This window comes from Bufo gargarizans, chromosome 3 (genome assembly GCF_014858855.1).
Source record: "Bufo gargarizans isolate SCDJY-AF-19 chromosome 3, ASM1485885v1, whole genome shotgun sequence".
Taxonomy (NCBI): domain Eukaryota; kingdom Metazoa; phylum Chordata; class Amphibia; order Anura; family Bufonidae; genus Bufo; species Bufo gargarizans.
The window spans coordinates 387,847,936-387,862,258 of NC_058082.1; the positions used below are offsets into that span (position 1 = coordinate 387,847,936).

A 14,323-nucleotide genomic window follows, 5' to 3' on the forward strand; every position below is an offset into this window, starting at 1 on the left:
GGGGGGGGGGGGGGGGGGGATCTCTATTAAAAATTTAAAATACATAAATATATTTGAAAAAGTATTATTAGGGCATTTGGGACATTTAAAAAAAAAAAAATGTATTAAAAGTTTAGTTACTCAAAAAATAAAAAAAATAAAAAAAATAACTGAAAGCCCCCTTTAAGCTATAAATCATGGTTGTTGAGATAAAATATTAAAAATATAATTTTTTATGTAGATAGCAACTTAAAAAATGATCAGTATTCCCAAATCATTGTATTTCATAATATAAGTCAATGTTTACCTGTAGAAAGAGAGTCACATCCATGATCAAAAAGCTCTCCAAGTGGCGTGCTGCTGTTGGTTCTCCTTGCTTGCTTCCCATCAATGGCATCCAAGGACTGGTAAATAAATAAACCAACAGCACAACACAGGTAAGTCCACGCTGGGGCCTTGGGGCGGGAAAGTAGAGATTTACATTAAGAAAATTCTATTTTATCCTACACACACACACACACACACACACACACAAAAAAACTATTTAACCTAATGGCTGTCTTCACAATGGTATCATGAGTTTCCTTATGTCCTGTTTTATATCTATTGATTTCTAGTGGAACATCAGGTTCCTGGTTTTTACTGGCTAGATTCTAGAACAATGCAGCATGCTATACTACTCTTTCAAACCGCAACAAAAAATAATGTAACTGTGAATCAAGCATAATGCTATGTAATACATCCGAGCACTTCAGCCAGCCATTTAGGCAAGATTATAATATGTAAAAGAACGACTAGGGCTTGGGTTATTTGAGCATGCCATTTGCATCTTTGTACTATAATTAGTGTGCTGGCTCCAAAACATCATGAAGACAGATAGTTATATAAGTGACCAGCCGGTTCAAGAAAAGAATAAACATCCACTGGGGAACCAACAGAACTCTTACCTGGTGCCCTCCTTTTCATCTCTCAAGCTGCCAATTTCGAGGCCCTCTGCTGCCATTCAAGATGGTCACACAACTTCTCAGACTACCTGATGCATACTTTGTATTTGGGCAAAAGAACACAAAAATGGAGCTCATGGTACCAGAAAGTAACAATATGCTTTATTAGGACATGACGCAAATAAATATAGTGCCATTTAAAAAGTGAATGGGAGCAGAAAAAGACGCCACCCTGGGGTAGCACACAGGTCAATAGTAAATATATATGTATGGATCAAGAAAAAAATACTAGGTACAATAACCGACCAATGACCCAACAGCGAGGTGAAAACCTAAATATACAGGTGAGTCGATGGTCAACAGGCATACCTGCACGGCAATGGAAAAAGGTTTGTTTGGCAAGTGCAATATAAAATAATAAACAAACCAGCAGTGGAGACCAGGTGTAATAAGGCACCAAACTCAGGAATTCCGTACAGGTGATAGAGGAGCAAAGACTCACCTGAAAAAGACTGTGTGCTGAATTAACCAGGGTGGCCAAAACTGCGCATTGGGGTAGCGCCACCCTGGTTAATTCAGCACACAGTCTTTTTCAGGTGAGTCTTTGCTCACGGAATTCCTGACTTTGGTGCCTTATTACCCCTGGTCTTCACTGCTGGTTTGTTGTTTATTATTTTTATATTGCACTTGCCAAACAAACTTTTTTCCATTGCCGTGCAGGTCTGCCTGTTGACCATCGACTCACCTGTATATTTAGGTTTTCACCTCACTGTTGGGTCATTGTACCTAGTATTTTTTCTTGATCCATACATACAGTACAGACCAAAAGTTTGGACACACCTTCTCATTCAAAGAGTTTTCTATATTTTCATGACTATGAAAATTGTAGATTCACACTGAAGGCATCAAAACTATGAATTAATACAGGTGGAATTATATACATAACAAAAAGTGTGAAACAACTGAAAATATGTCATATTCTAGGTTCTTCAAAGTAGCCACTTTTTGCTTTGATTACTGCTTTGCACACTCTTGGCATTTTCTTGATGAGCTTCAAGAGGTAGTCACCTGAAATGGTTTTCACTTCACAGGTGTGCCCTGTCAGGTTTAGTAAGTGGGATTTCTTGCCTTATAAATGGGGGTTGGGACCATCAGTTGCGTTGTTGAGAAATCAGGTGGATACACAGCTGATAGTCCTACTGAATAGACTGTTAGAATTTGCATTATGGCAAGAAAAAAGCAGCTAAGTAAAGAAAAAACGAGTGGCCATCATTACTTTAAGAAATGAAGGTCAGTCAGTCTGAAAAATTGGGAAAACTTTGAAAGTGTCCAAGTGCAGTCACAAAAACCATCAAGTGCTACAAAGAAACTGGCTCACATGCGTATATATCTGTAAAGAATAAATCAAGGCAACTGGACGTACTGTAGATTTCTTGAAAACGTTTCACCCGTTCTTCCAACGAGCTTTCTCAATTCTGAGTGATTGTACAAAAATTCTGGGAATAAATATGTAACTGAATCCACATCTGGTAATTATACCCAGCCTTGGGTCAAATGTGTTGAGTTCATTATCCTAATTGGAGTCAGTAGGTGATAAAGACTTCCCAGAAAAAGGTGTCAAGACAGCATTGTATGTGGCAGACAATAGATGTCTAACCCCCCCACCTCTATTCAAGCTTGGCTTCTCCATTTTTACGTAGATGGCCTCCTTCACGCCTCGTTTGTACCAATCGGCCTCCTTATCCAAAACACGTACTTGACTGTCTTTAAAGGTGTGACCTGTTCCTTTTAGATGTAAGTACACGGCTGAATCTTGACCAGAGGTTTTGGCTCACATGCGGACTGCCCCAGGAAAGGAAGACCAAGAGTCACCTCTGCTGTGGAGAATAATTTCATCCGAGTCACCAGCCTCAGAAATCGCAGCTTAACAGCAGCTCAGATTAGAGGCCAGGTCAATGCCACACAGAGTTTTAGCAGCAGACACATCTCTAGAACAACTGTTAAGAGGAGACTGTGTGAATAAGGCCTTCATGGTAGAATATCTGCTAGGAAACGACTGCTAAGGACAGGCAACAAGCAGGAGAGACTTGTTTGGTCTAAAAAACACAAGGAATGGACATTAGACCAGTGGAAATCTGTGCTTTGGTCTGATGAGTCCAAATTTGAGATCTTTGCTTCCAACCACCATGTCTTTGTGCGATGCAGAAAAGGTGAACGGATGGACTCTACATGCCTGGTTCCCACCGTGAAGCATGGAGGAGGAGGTGTGATGGTGTGGGGGTGCTTTGCTGGTGACACTATTGGGGATTTATTCAAAATTGAAGGCATACTGAACCAGCCTGGCTACCACAGCATCTTGCAGCGGCATGCTATTCCATCCGGTTTGCGTTTAGTTGGACCATCATTTATTTTTCAACAGGACAATGACCCCAAACACACCTCCAGGCTGTGTAAGGGCTATTTGACCATGAAGGAGAGTGTTGGGGTGCTGCGCCAGATGACCTGGCCTCCACAGTCACTGGACCTGAACCCAATCAAGATGGTTTGGGGTGAGCTGGACCGCAGAGTGAAGGCAAAAGGGCCAACAAGTGCTAAGCATTTCTGGGAACTCCTTCAAGACTGTTGGAAGACCATTTCAGGTGACTACCTCTTGAAGCTCATCAAGAGAATGCCAAGAGTGTGCAAAGTAGTAATCAAAGCAAAAAGTGGCTACTTTGAAGAACCTAGAATATGACATATTTTCAGTTGTTTCACACTTTTTTGTTATGTATATAATTCCACATGTGTTAATTCATAGTTTTGATGCCTTCAGTGTGAAGCTACAATTTTCATAGTCATGAAAAAGAAAACACTTTGAATGAGAAGGTGTGTCCAAACTTTTGGTCTGTACTGTATATATTTACTATTGACCTGTGTGCTACCCCAGGGTGGCGCCGATTTCTGCTCCCATTCACTTTTTAAATGGCTCTATAGTTATTTGCCCCATTACTTATGCATATCTTTTAATCGTGTCCTAATAAAGCATATTTTTACTTTCTGGTACTATGAGCTCCATTTTTGTGTTCTTTTGCTATTCTACTTTGGAGCTTGTACTGAGTTACAAATTACGGGTGTCCTTTGCGGTTACATTGGGTGGGCACTGTCCTTCACCCTCCATTGGGACGCCCTGGGTCTTTTTTGTTTTTCTAAATACTTTGTATTTGGTAGTTGAAGACACTTACTTCCTCCTGCCATTGATGTTAGCAATGGACCAAGCAGGAAGTGTCTTGGACTACCAAATACACAGCATCCATCATATAGTCTGAGAAGCAGTGCAGCCACCTTGGCAAGCAGAAAAAAAGAGCCTGAAAATTAGTGGATCAGCAGATAAAAAGCTGGGTACTATACAAGTGTAGAGAAAGTTAATACAAGGCATTTACTAATATATTATGATTGTCCATATTGCTTCCTTTGCTGGCTGGATTCATTTTTCCTTCCCATTATACCCTGCAAGTTTCCAGGGGTTGCGAACACCCTGCAATCTAGCAACAGAGGTCGTGCTTGCACTCTATAGGACAGTGCAGGGCTCTCTGGTAACCAGGACCACAGGAGAACACATAGGCCAGCACTTTTTCCTATAGTGTGCAACCACGGCCACCGATTCATGTGATGGAAAAATTAATCAAGCAAGCAAAGGAGGCAATATGGACAATCACAAAACATTAGTAAATTATTACCGTTGTCTATATGATAAATGTCATTTGCTTAAGTTTGACAACCACTTTGCTGTGAATTGTCTTTTTTGAACCAGATCGTTTGAAACCCAAGCTATTCTCCCATGATAGATTTTATAAAACCAGAAAAAAAAATTGTACCAATATTATACAAATTCAGAGACCTCAATAAGGGTAAAAAGATAGAACAGCAATCAGTTTCAATTAACAGCATTTGTACACAGGCAAGTAAGTCTGGCATTGGCTTCAGGTTATATTTTGAAAGGTATGTTAACCACTTCTAGACCGCGCCATTTTCCCCCTTCCTGACCAGGCCTAATTTAGCAAATCTGACATATGTCACTTTATGTGGTAATAACTTTAGAATGCTTTTACTTATCCAAGCCGTTCTGAGATTGTTTTCTCATGACACATTGTACATCATGTTAACCCCTTAATGACCCAGGATGAGAATGCTCGTCCTAAATCGCCGGCACTTAGCGCTAGAGGACGAGCGTTCTTGTCTGCAGGTCGTTCCTCCCCCCTGCGTACGGTCCAGCGATAAGCGGCAGAGGTCCGGCTGTGACTGACAGTCGGATCCCTGCTGCATCCACCAGCATCGGCGATAACGCCAATGCCGGTGGATTAACCCCTCATATGCCGCGGTCAGCGCTCCCTCACCTCATCCATCGGTCCCCGCGATGCTGTGGCGGGGACTCGATGGTTGCCATGGCAGCCCAAAGCCATTCCAAGGCTTGGGGCCTGGCATGTACGAAAGCCTAAGCGGCCCAGCGCCCAGACTGGGTCTCCTAGGCAACTGTTAACGTCATACAGTGTAAGACACTAACAGTTCAATACAGCACAATACAGATGTATTGTGCTGCATTGAAACAGGGATCAGACCCTGTAATGTTGAAATCTCAGAGTGGAACAAATAAAGTGAAAAAAAAAAAAAAGTTAACAATGTTTTACCAAAAAATTAAAAAAGTTTCAAGTAAAATAAAAAAAAAAAATTGTAAAAAATAGTGAAAAGACAGACATATTAAGTATCGTCGCGTCCGTATCGACCAGCTCTATAAACATATCACATGACCTAACCACTCAGATGAACGCGTAAAAAATAAAAACTGTGCTAAATAAACAATTTTTTTGTCACCTTACATCACAAAAAGTACAACAGCAAGTGATCAAAAAGGCGTACGCCTGGTAAAACAGTACCAATCTAACAGTCACCTCATCCCGCAAAAAATGAGCCCCTACCTGAGACAATCGCCGAAAAAATAAAAACTGTCTCAGAACGATCAAAAAGTCATATGCACCCCAAAATAGTGCCAAACAGTCATCTCATCGCGCAAAAATCCTACCCTACCTAAGAATCGCCCTAAAACTGAAAAAACTATATCTCTTAGACTATGGAGACACTAAAACATGATTTTTTTTGTTAAAAAATATGAAATCATTGTGGAAAACTTACATAAAAAATAAAAAAAAAGTATACATATTAGGTATTGCCGCATCAGTGACAACCTGCTCTATAAAAATACCACATGATCTAACCGGTCAGATGAATGTTGTATATAAATAATAAATTAAAAAACGGTGTCAAAACAGCTATTTCTTGTTACCTTGCCTCACAAAAAGTGTAATATAGAGCAAACAAAAATCATATGTACCCTAAACTAGTACCAACAAAACTTCCACCCTATCCCGTAGTTTCTAAAATGGGGTCACTTTTTTTGGAGTTTCTACTCTAGAAGCGCATCAGGGGGGCTTCAATTGGGACATGGTGTAAAAAAAAACAAAAAAAAAAAAAACTGTCTAGCAAAATATGCCTCCCAAAAACCATATGGCATTCCTTTCCTTCTCCGCCCTGCCGTGTGCCCGTACAGCAGTTTACAACCACATATGGAGTGTTTCTGTAAACTACAGAATCAGGGACATAAATATTGAGTTTTGTTTGGCTGTTAACCCTTGCTTTGTAACTGGAAAAAAATATATTAAAATGGAAAATCTGCAAAAAAAAAAGGTGCAATTTTGAAATTGTATCTTTATTTTCTATTAATTCTTGTGGAACACCTAAAGGGTTAACGACGTTTGTAAAATCAGTTGTGAATACCTTGAGGGGTGTAGTTTCTAGAATGGGACCATTTTTGGGTGGTTTCTATTATGTAAGCTTAACAAAGTGACTTCAGACCTGAACTGGTCCTTAAAAAGTTGTTTTGAAGATTTACTTCTAAGCCTTGTAACGTCCCCCAAAAATAAAATGTCATTCCCAAAATGATCCTAACATGAAGAAGGCATATGGGAAATGTAAAGTAATAACTATTTGTGTAGGTATTAAAGGGAACCTGTCACCGGGATTGTGTATAGAGTTGATGACATGGGCTGCTAGATGGCCGCTAGCACATCCGCAATACCCAGTCCCCATAGCTCTGTGTGCTTTCATTGTGTAAATAAAAAACGATTTGATACATATGCAAATTACCCTGAGATGAGTCCTGTCCCTGACTCATCTCACATACAGGACTCATCTCAGGGTAATTTGCATATGTTTCAAAACGTTTTTTTTACACAATAAAAGCACACAGAGCTATGGGGACTGGATATTGCGGATGTGCTAGCGGCCATCTAGCAACCCATGTCCTCAGCTCTATACCCCAAATCCAGGTGACAGGTTCCCTTTAATATGTATTATAGAAGTAGAAAAATTGAAATTTGCAAATTTTTCCAAATTTTGGCAAATTCTGTATTTTTCTATAAATAAAAATTATTACTTTCACTCCATTTTACCAGTGTCATGAAGTACAATATGTGATGAAAACAAAACCAATCTCAGAATGGCCTGGATAAGTGAAAGCGTTTTAACGTTATCACCACAAAGTGACACTGGTCAGATTTGCAAAAAATGGCCTGGTCCTGAAGGTGAAAAAGAGCCTGGTCCTTAAGGGGTTAAAGGTATATTTGAGTCAATAAATTTCACCTTTTTTATTTATAAAATTCATTGTTTTCTAAATTTTAATCTCCTTTGAAGACAGATAGTGATACCTCATAAAATACTTTTTAAGGACCAGTTCAGTTTTGAAGTCATTTTGAGGACCTCACATAATAGAAACCACCCATAAATACCCCATTTCAGAAACTACATCCTTAGAACTATTCAAAACTGGTTTTTAGAAATGTTGTTAATCATTTAAGTATTTCACAGGGATTAATGCAAAATAGAGGTTTCACTTTTTTTGTGCAGATTTTCCATTTTAATATTTTTTTTCCTGCAACACATAAGGGTTAACAATAAAACAAACCTCAATATTTATTACCCTGATTCTGCAGTTTACACCACATATGTGGTCGTATACCGCTGTATGGGCACATGGCAGAGCTCAGAAGGCAAGAAGCGCCATATGATTTTTGGAAGGCAGATTTTGCTGGAATGGTCTTAGGATGCCATGTTGCATTTGAAGAGACCCTGAGGTATCCCCACAGTGAAAAGCCCAAAAAGTGACCACATTTAGCAAACTACACCATCAAAGGAACTTTTAAAGAGGGCCAAAAAAAAAGGCACTTTGACCAAACAGGAACTTCATACAATTTATAACCTTTGGCAGTGATAATAAAAAATTAATTATCTTTTTTACAAGAAAATGGTGTGATGGGCCCAAACTTTCTTTTCACAAAAGATAAGAGGAGAATATACCACAACAATTTGCTACCCACTTTATCCTGAATACATTAACACCCCAATTGTGGTTGTAAACTGTTATTTGGGGATACGCCAATGCTCAGAAGGGAATGAGCGGCATCTGTCATGGTTTGTAAGAGCGCTAACTTTTTAATGTTTTGTTGACTGAGCTGTGTGAGGGCTTATTTTTTAAAGGACAAGCTGTGGTTTTTATTGGAACAATTTTGGGGTACATTTGGTTTTCTGGTGGTTTTTAATCTCATTTTTTGGGGATGTGAACTAACAAAAAAAGCAGTTTGGTGTCATTTCTCGCTCTAAATATATATATATATATATATATATATATATATATATATATATACACACACACACACACACACACATTTGATGGGGTAGATCATCATGTGACAGTCGTTACAGACACAACAATACCAAATATGTCCAATATGTTTTTATTTTAATTTTTACGTTTTACACAAATGTTTTAGAATAAAGAAATCATGTTTTTGTGTTGCAATTTTCCTAGAAGCATATTTTTAAAAATTTTCTGGCTATGCTAATTTTTTTGTGGGATGAGGTGTGGGATGAAATTTTTATTGCTACCATTTTTGGGGTACATATGACTTTTTGATCGATTAACATTATGTTTTTGGGGAGGTGAGGTAAAAAGCTGTTTCGGCTAATGTTTATTTTTTATTTTTTTTACAACATTCACCTGATGGGGTAGATCATGAGATATTTTCAGAGAGCCAGCCATCACAGGCACGGCAATACCAAATATGTCTATTTTATTTTTTCTTTATATGTTTAACATTTTTAAATGACTTCATTGTGGAAAATCAGGGTGGATAAAAATCAATGATTTAATTAATTGATTTAAAATCTGATTTTTTTTTTATATGAAATGCTTTTTGAGGAAAACATATTGCCATCCAAAGGTTATTCCATCATGAAAAAGATTAGTTTTTTAATAATGTAGAATAAGGCTGTACGTGGACTCCCATACTGTTGAATGGATTAGGCAGTGGCTGGGGGACAGACAGAGGGTTGTAGTCAATGGAGTATATTCAGACCATGGTCTTGTTACCAGTGGGGTACCTCAGGGATCTGTTCTGGGACCCATATTGTTTAAAATCTTTATCAGCGAAATTGCAGAAGGCCTCGATGGTAAGGTGTGCCTTTTTGCTGATTACACAAAGATTTGTAACAGGGTTGATGTTCCTGGAGGGATACACCAAATGGAAAAGGATTTAGAAAAACTAGAGGAATGGTCAAAAATCTGGCAACTAAAATGTAATGTTTATAAGTGCAAGATAATGCACCTGGAGCGTAAAAACCCAAGAGCACAATATAAAATCAGTGATACAGTCCTAACCTCAGTATCTGAGGAAAGGGATTTAGGGGCCATTATTTCAGAAAACTTAAATGTAATAGAGACAGCAGACAATGTCATAGAGCAGCAGGAAATGCTAGCAGAATGCTTGGGTGTATTGGGAGAGGCATTACCAATAGAAATAGGGAGGTGCTCATGCCGCTCTACAGAGCAGTAGTGGAGTATTGTGCTCAGTACTGGAGACCATATCTCCAGAAGGATATTGATACTTTGGAAAGAGTTCAGAGAAGAGCTACTAAACTAGTACATGGATTGCAGGATAAAACTTACCAGGAAAGATTAAAGGACCTAAACATGTATAGCTTGGAAGAAAGACAATAGACAAAAAAAAAAAGAAAAATTGGAACGGCTTAATCCTTTTTTGGGGCGCTGCTAGGCTGGATACATCACGCAGGTGGTAGAGTAAAAAGTAGTATTTTATTTGTCTACGCGTTTCGAGGGAATTGGACCCTCTTCCTCAGGACAATACACTAAGTACAGGACAACTTGGATTTATTTATACACTTATTTTGGTGCCTTATCTCGATTATAGGGGCGTGGCTGTGGGCGGGGTTAATTTGAATGACCAGGGGATTTAGAACAGGTAAGCTAATTAGTATTGTGACGGTCATAGTGAGGTGCCTGCCCAAACCCAGTTAGACACACCTCCCACAGACGTCTGCTAACCACTGGGGAGGAGGATATGCCCAGGTTCTTAATATCTATAGGAGAAGAGCGCTGGAGAGCGCTCAGCTCTCGGAATGGATATCTATGCCCCACCCCTCTTTTATTGACGTAACACCAAGGGGGGGGAGTGACTTGGTTCTGCTCATTGGTGAAGCGCTGGGAAGCGCTAAGCCGTCCGGAGTAATGGAACACGCCCCCCTCCTGGCCACGTCAGCTAACAGGGCGGACCTAAGGAGATGCCGCTGGGTGCTCTCCAGCGATGAGGGAATGATGGAGGAGGGTAGTGGAGACTAGGGGAAGGGAGGGAGGGGGGGGGGGGGATTAATGTTGCGCTCCATGACACTTTTAAGTGTCAGTGCGTTCGGAGTGGGCATACAAATAGGACATTAAACAAAAGGGGGGCAGGGGGAGCAGAGACACAGCACCTGTGTGGCACAAATAATATACATAAAACACAAGATTTTGAATAAAAAAGAACCAGATTGATATCTTGGCAATCTATAAAAATCAAACAAATACAAAAAAATAAAAATAAATAAAATAGCGTGAAGATAAAGGAACTAGCAATCAACGAACCAGTGACATAACTATAATGGCAATTTAACAAAATCAGAACAAATAGCCTTGAACACACTTAAAAACAACCGAGATATAATCATTTGCCCTGCTGACAAAGGGGGGGCAATAGTTATCCAGAACTACATTAAGTACAAAAACGAGGCCCAAAGGATCCTAAGCGAAACCGAGTACTACTCCAAAATATACCATAATCCCTTTACAGATTTAAACACTAGGCTAACTAACCTAGTGAAAGAGGCTCATAGTAAGGGTTATATAAATAAAAAAAGAAAAGAACTTCCTTTTACCCAAAATCCCATGCAACCCCTATTTTTATCACCTCCCAAAAATTCACAAGAATAAAGACAATCCCCCAGGCAGGCCCATTGTCTCCAACACCAAATGCGCGACAAGCAACCTTTCCCAATATATGGATCTTCATTTACAGCCATGTGTCAAGAACTTGCCCACTTACCTACATGACTCCAGTCAGCTCATCCATGAATTAAAAACTATAAACTGGGAAGAAACATACGCCTTTCTTAATGGATGTCACGTCATTATATACGAACATCAAGCACAAGACTAAATATCAGCCTAAAAATCTTTTTTGTTACAAAGCCTACAGTTCATACTAGAGAACAACTATTTGATATATAATGGAGACATCTACCACCAATGTAAGGGGACTGCTATGGGGACAGGAGTAGCGCTGTCTTTCGCTAATTTGTTCATGGGGGAGTTTGAAGAGCTACACATAAAGCACCCAACCTACAAAAATAAAATTATCTTTTTCAGGAGATATATCGACAATATATTTATTATATTGGATGGGGGCAAACTCTCTGCCAAACCCTTCTACCAATCCCTGAACGAAACAGATTGGGGCATAACTTTCACTCTCAACTTCAATAGAACGGAAATCGAATTCCTAGATATAATCATCCAGAACACCATATCCACAAAAACATACTTTAAACCGGTAGACAGCAACAGTTATATCCACTATTCTAGTTTTCACCATAAAAAATGGCTACAGAATATACCATATAGCCAGTTCAAACGAATAAGACGTAATTGCACATACAAAGAAGAAGACTTCATACAACAAACATACGTAAACGTTTTTCGGCAAAAAAATATCCGGCCAAACTGATAAAAAATGCTTTGAAAAAAAGCTCCATCGTGTCCCAGGAGACTAACCACAACCTCCAAAAAACAAGAAAAGCAAGACAGTCTTAACTTCATCACCCAGTACAGCACATCAAATGGGCGTATCAGGAACATTCTGGCCAAACATTGGCATATATTACTACAAGATCCATACATCTCAAAATACCTACCCCCCAAACCAATTATTACATATAGACGAGCCCCAATGATAAAAAGCATCCTGGCCCCTAGCAAACCTAGACAACATAATGAACCACAAAACAAATCCAGTAAAACGGCAGCACAGAATGTGGGCAGATACAAATGCCGGTCCAAGCGATGCCTATGCTGTAAAACAATTACCCATAATCAAAACCACATTCATGTCAAACCGTAACAAAACATCCTTCCCCATCAAACAATATATGACGTGTCAGTCTTCTTATGTTATATATCTAATTGAGTGTAGTTGCGGCCTGCAGTATGTAGGGCGCACGACACATGAGCTACACTGTCGACTGAATCAACATAGATATAACATACAAATGTTTATACCAGAAACACAGCTTGTCAAAACACTGTGCGGCAACCACAGAAAAACAAAGACACCCAATAAAAATCACCCCCATAGAAGATATACCCCGCCAACCCTTTTAATCGGTTTGACATCTTACAGAAACGGGAGGTCTTCTGGATATACCAATTAGATACGCTAACACCTCATGGTCTCAATGTACTGAGCGAAACCATACTTTAATCTAATAGCATACGCCATTGTCTATGCCATATATTTTATATAGTTTTTATGCTAGTTCCTTTATCTTCACGCTATTTTCTTTCTTTGTATTTATTTGATTTTTATATATTGCTAAATTGCCAAGATATCAATCTGGTTCTTTTTTATTCAAAATCTTGTGTTTTATGTATATTATTTGTGCCACACAGGTGCTGTGTCTCTGCTCCCCCCGCCCCCGCTTTTGTTTAATGTCATATTTATATGCCCACTCCGAACGCACTGAAACTTAAAAGTGTCATGGAGCACAACATTAATTCCCCCGGCCCCCGCAACCCCCCCCACCCTTCCCCTAGTCTCCGGTACCCTCCTCCATCGTTCCCTTATCGTTGGAGAGCACCCAGCGGCATCTCCTTAGGTCTGCCCTGTTAGCTGACATGGCCAGGAAGGGGGGGGGGGGGGGGCGTGTTCCATTACTCCGGATTAAGAACCTGGGCATATCCTCCTCCCAGTGGTTAGCAGACGTGTGTGGGAGGTGTGTCTAACTGGGTTAAGGCAGGCACCTTGCTATGACCGGCACAATACTAAATTATCTTTCTTATCATTCAAATTAACCCCGCCCACAGCCACGTCCCCTATAATCGAGATAAGGCGCCAAAATAAGTGTATAAATAAATCCAAGTCGTCCTGTACTTTATTAGTGTATTGTCCTGAGGAAGAAGGTCCAATTCCCTCGAAACACGTAGACAAATAAAATACTACTTTTTACTCTACCACCTGCGTGATATATCCAGCCTAGCAGCGCCCAAAAAAAAGGATTAAGCAGTTATTTTACTTTGCTCCCGCATTTAATCTATAAATGCTTCCTGGAACCAAGGCTGCAGCAAGGCACTCCCCGGATGCTGGTCGGGTTTATTTACCAGGGGTCGTCAAGGTGTTGTGACTCCTCACAACACACTCTGGTAAGCGCATTAGTTCTGTATCATTTTAATTACGTTATACTGTACTACACATCTGGCGCTGCCTGCGCTCTCCACCCCCCACCCCCTATTTTACGTTTACTGAGAGAGTAGTGGATGCATGGAATAGCCGTCCTGCAGAAGTGGTAGCTGCAAATACAGTGAAGGAGTTTAAGCATGTATGGGATAGGCATAAGGCCATCCTTCATATAAGATAGGTCCAAGGGCTATTCATAGTATTCAGTATATTGGGCAGACTAGATGGGCCAAATAGTTCTTATCTGCTGACACATTCTATGTTTCTACACGTGTAATTTTTTTGGTAAATAAATTCCATTAATCTATTCACAATGTCATGCTCTTCCAGAGGTTTTTGTAAGATTGGGCAGTTTATCTGCCTACAAGATATTATCACAGATTATACGTTATACCAGCAAGAATTATTCTTTATGTAGAAAACTATGATTTAAATCAAGCCCACCGATGATTATTATAATTTTTCTTTATTATACTTTATTATTTTTATTTTACACTTTGCGTCCCCCATATTGATTCCTTCTGTAACTGG

The 14,323-nt window shown here is 39.6% G+C and overlaps 1 protein-coding gene across 1 annotated transcript in view; it reads right to left on the minus strand.

Moving 5' to 3' along the window:
* CEPT1 (choline/ethanolamine phosphotransferase 1) overlaps positions 1 to 14,323 on the minus strand; it is a 295,146-nt gene that overhangs the window by 136,565 nt on the left and 144,258 nt on the right. Inside the window, exon 3 of the mRNA XM_044288220.1 lies at positions 287 to 434. Coding sequence (XP_044144155.1) covers positions 287 to 434 — 148 coding nt within the window. The remainder of the gene's footprint in view (positions 1 to 286; positions 435 to 14,323) is intronic.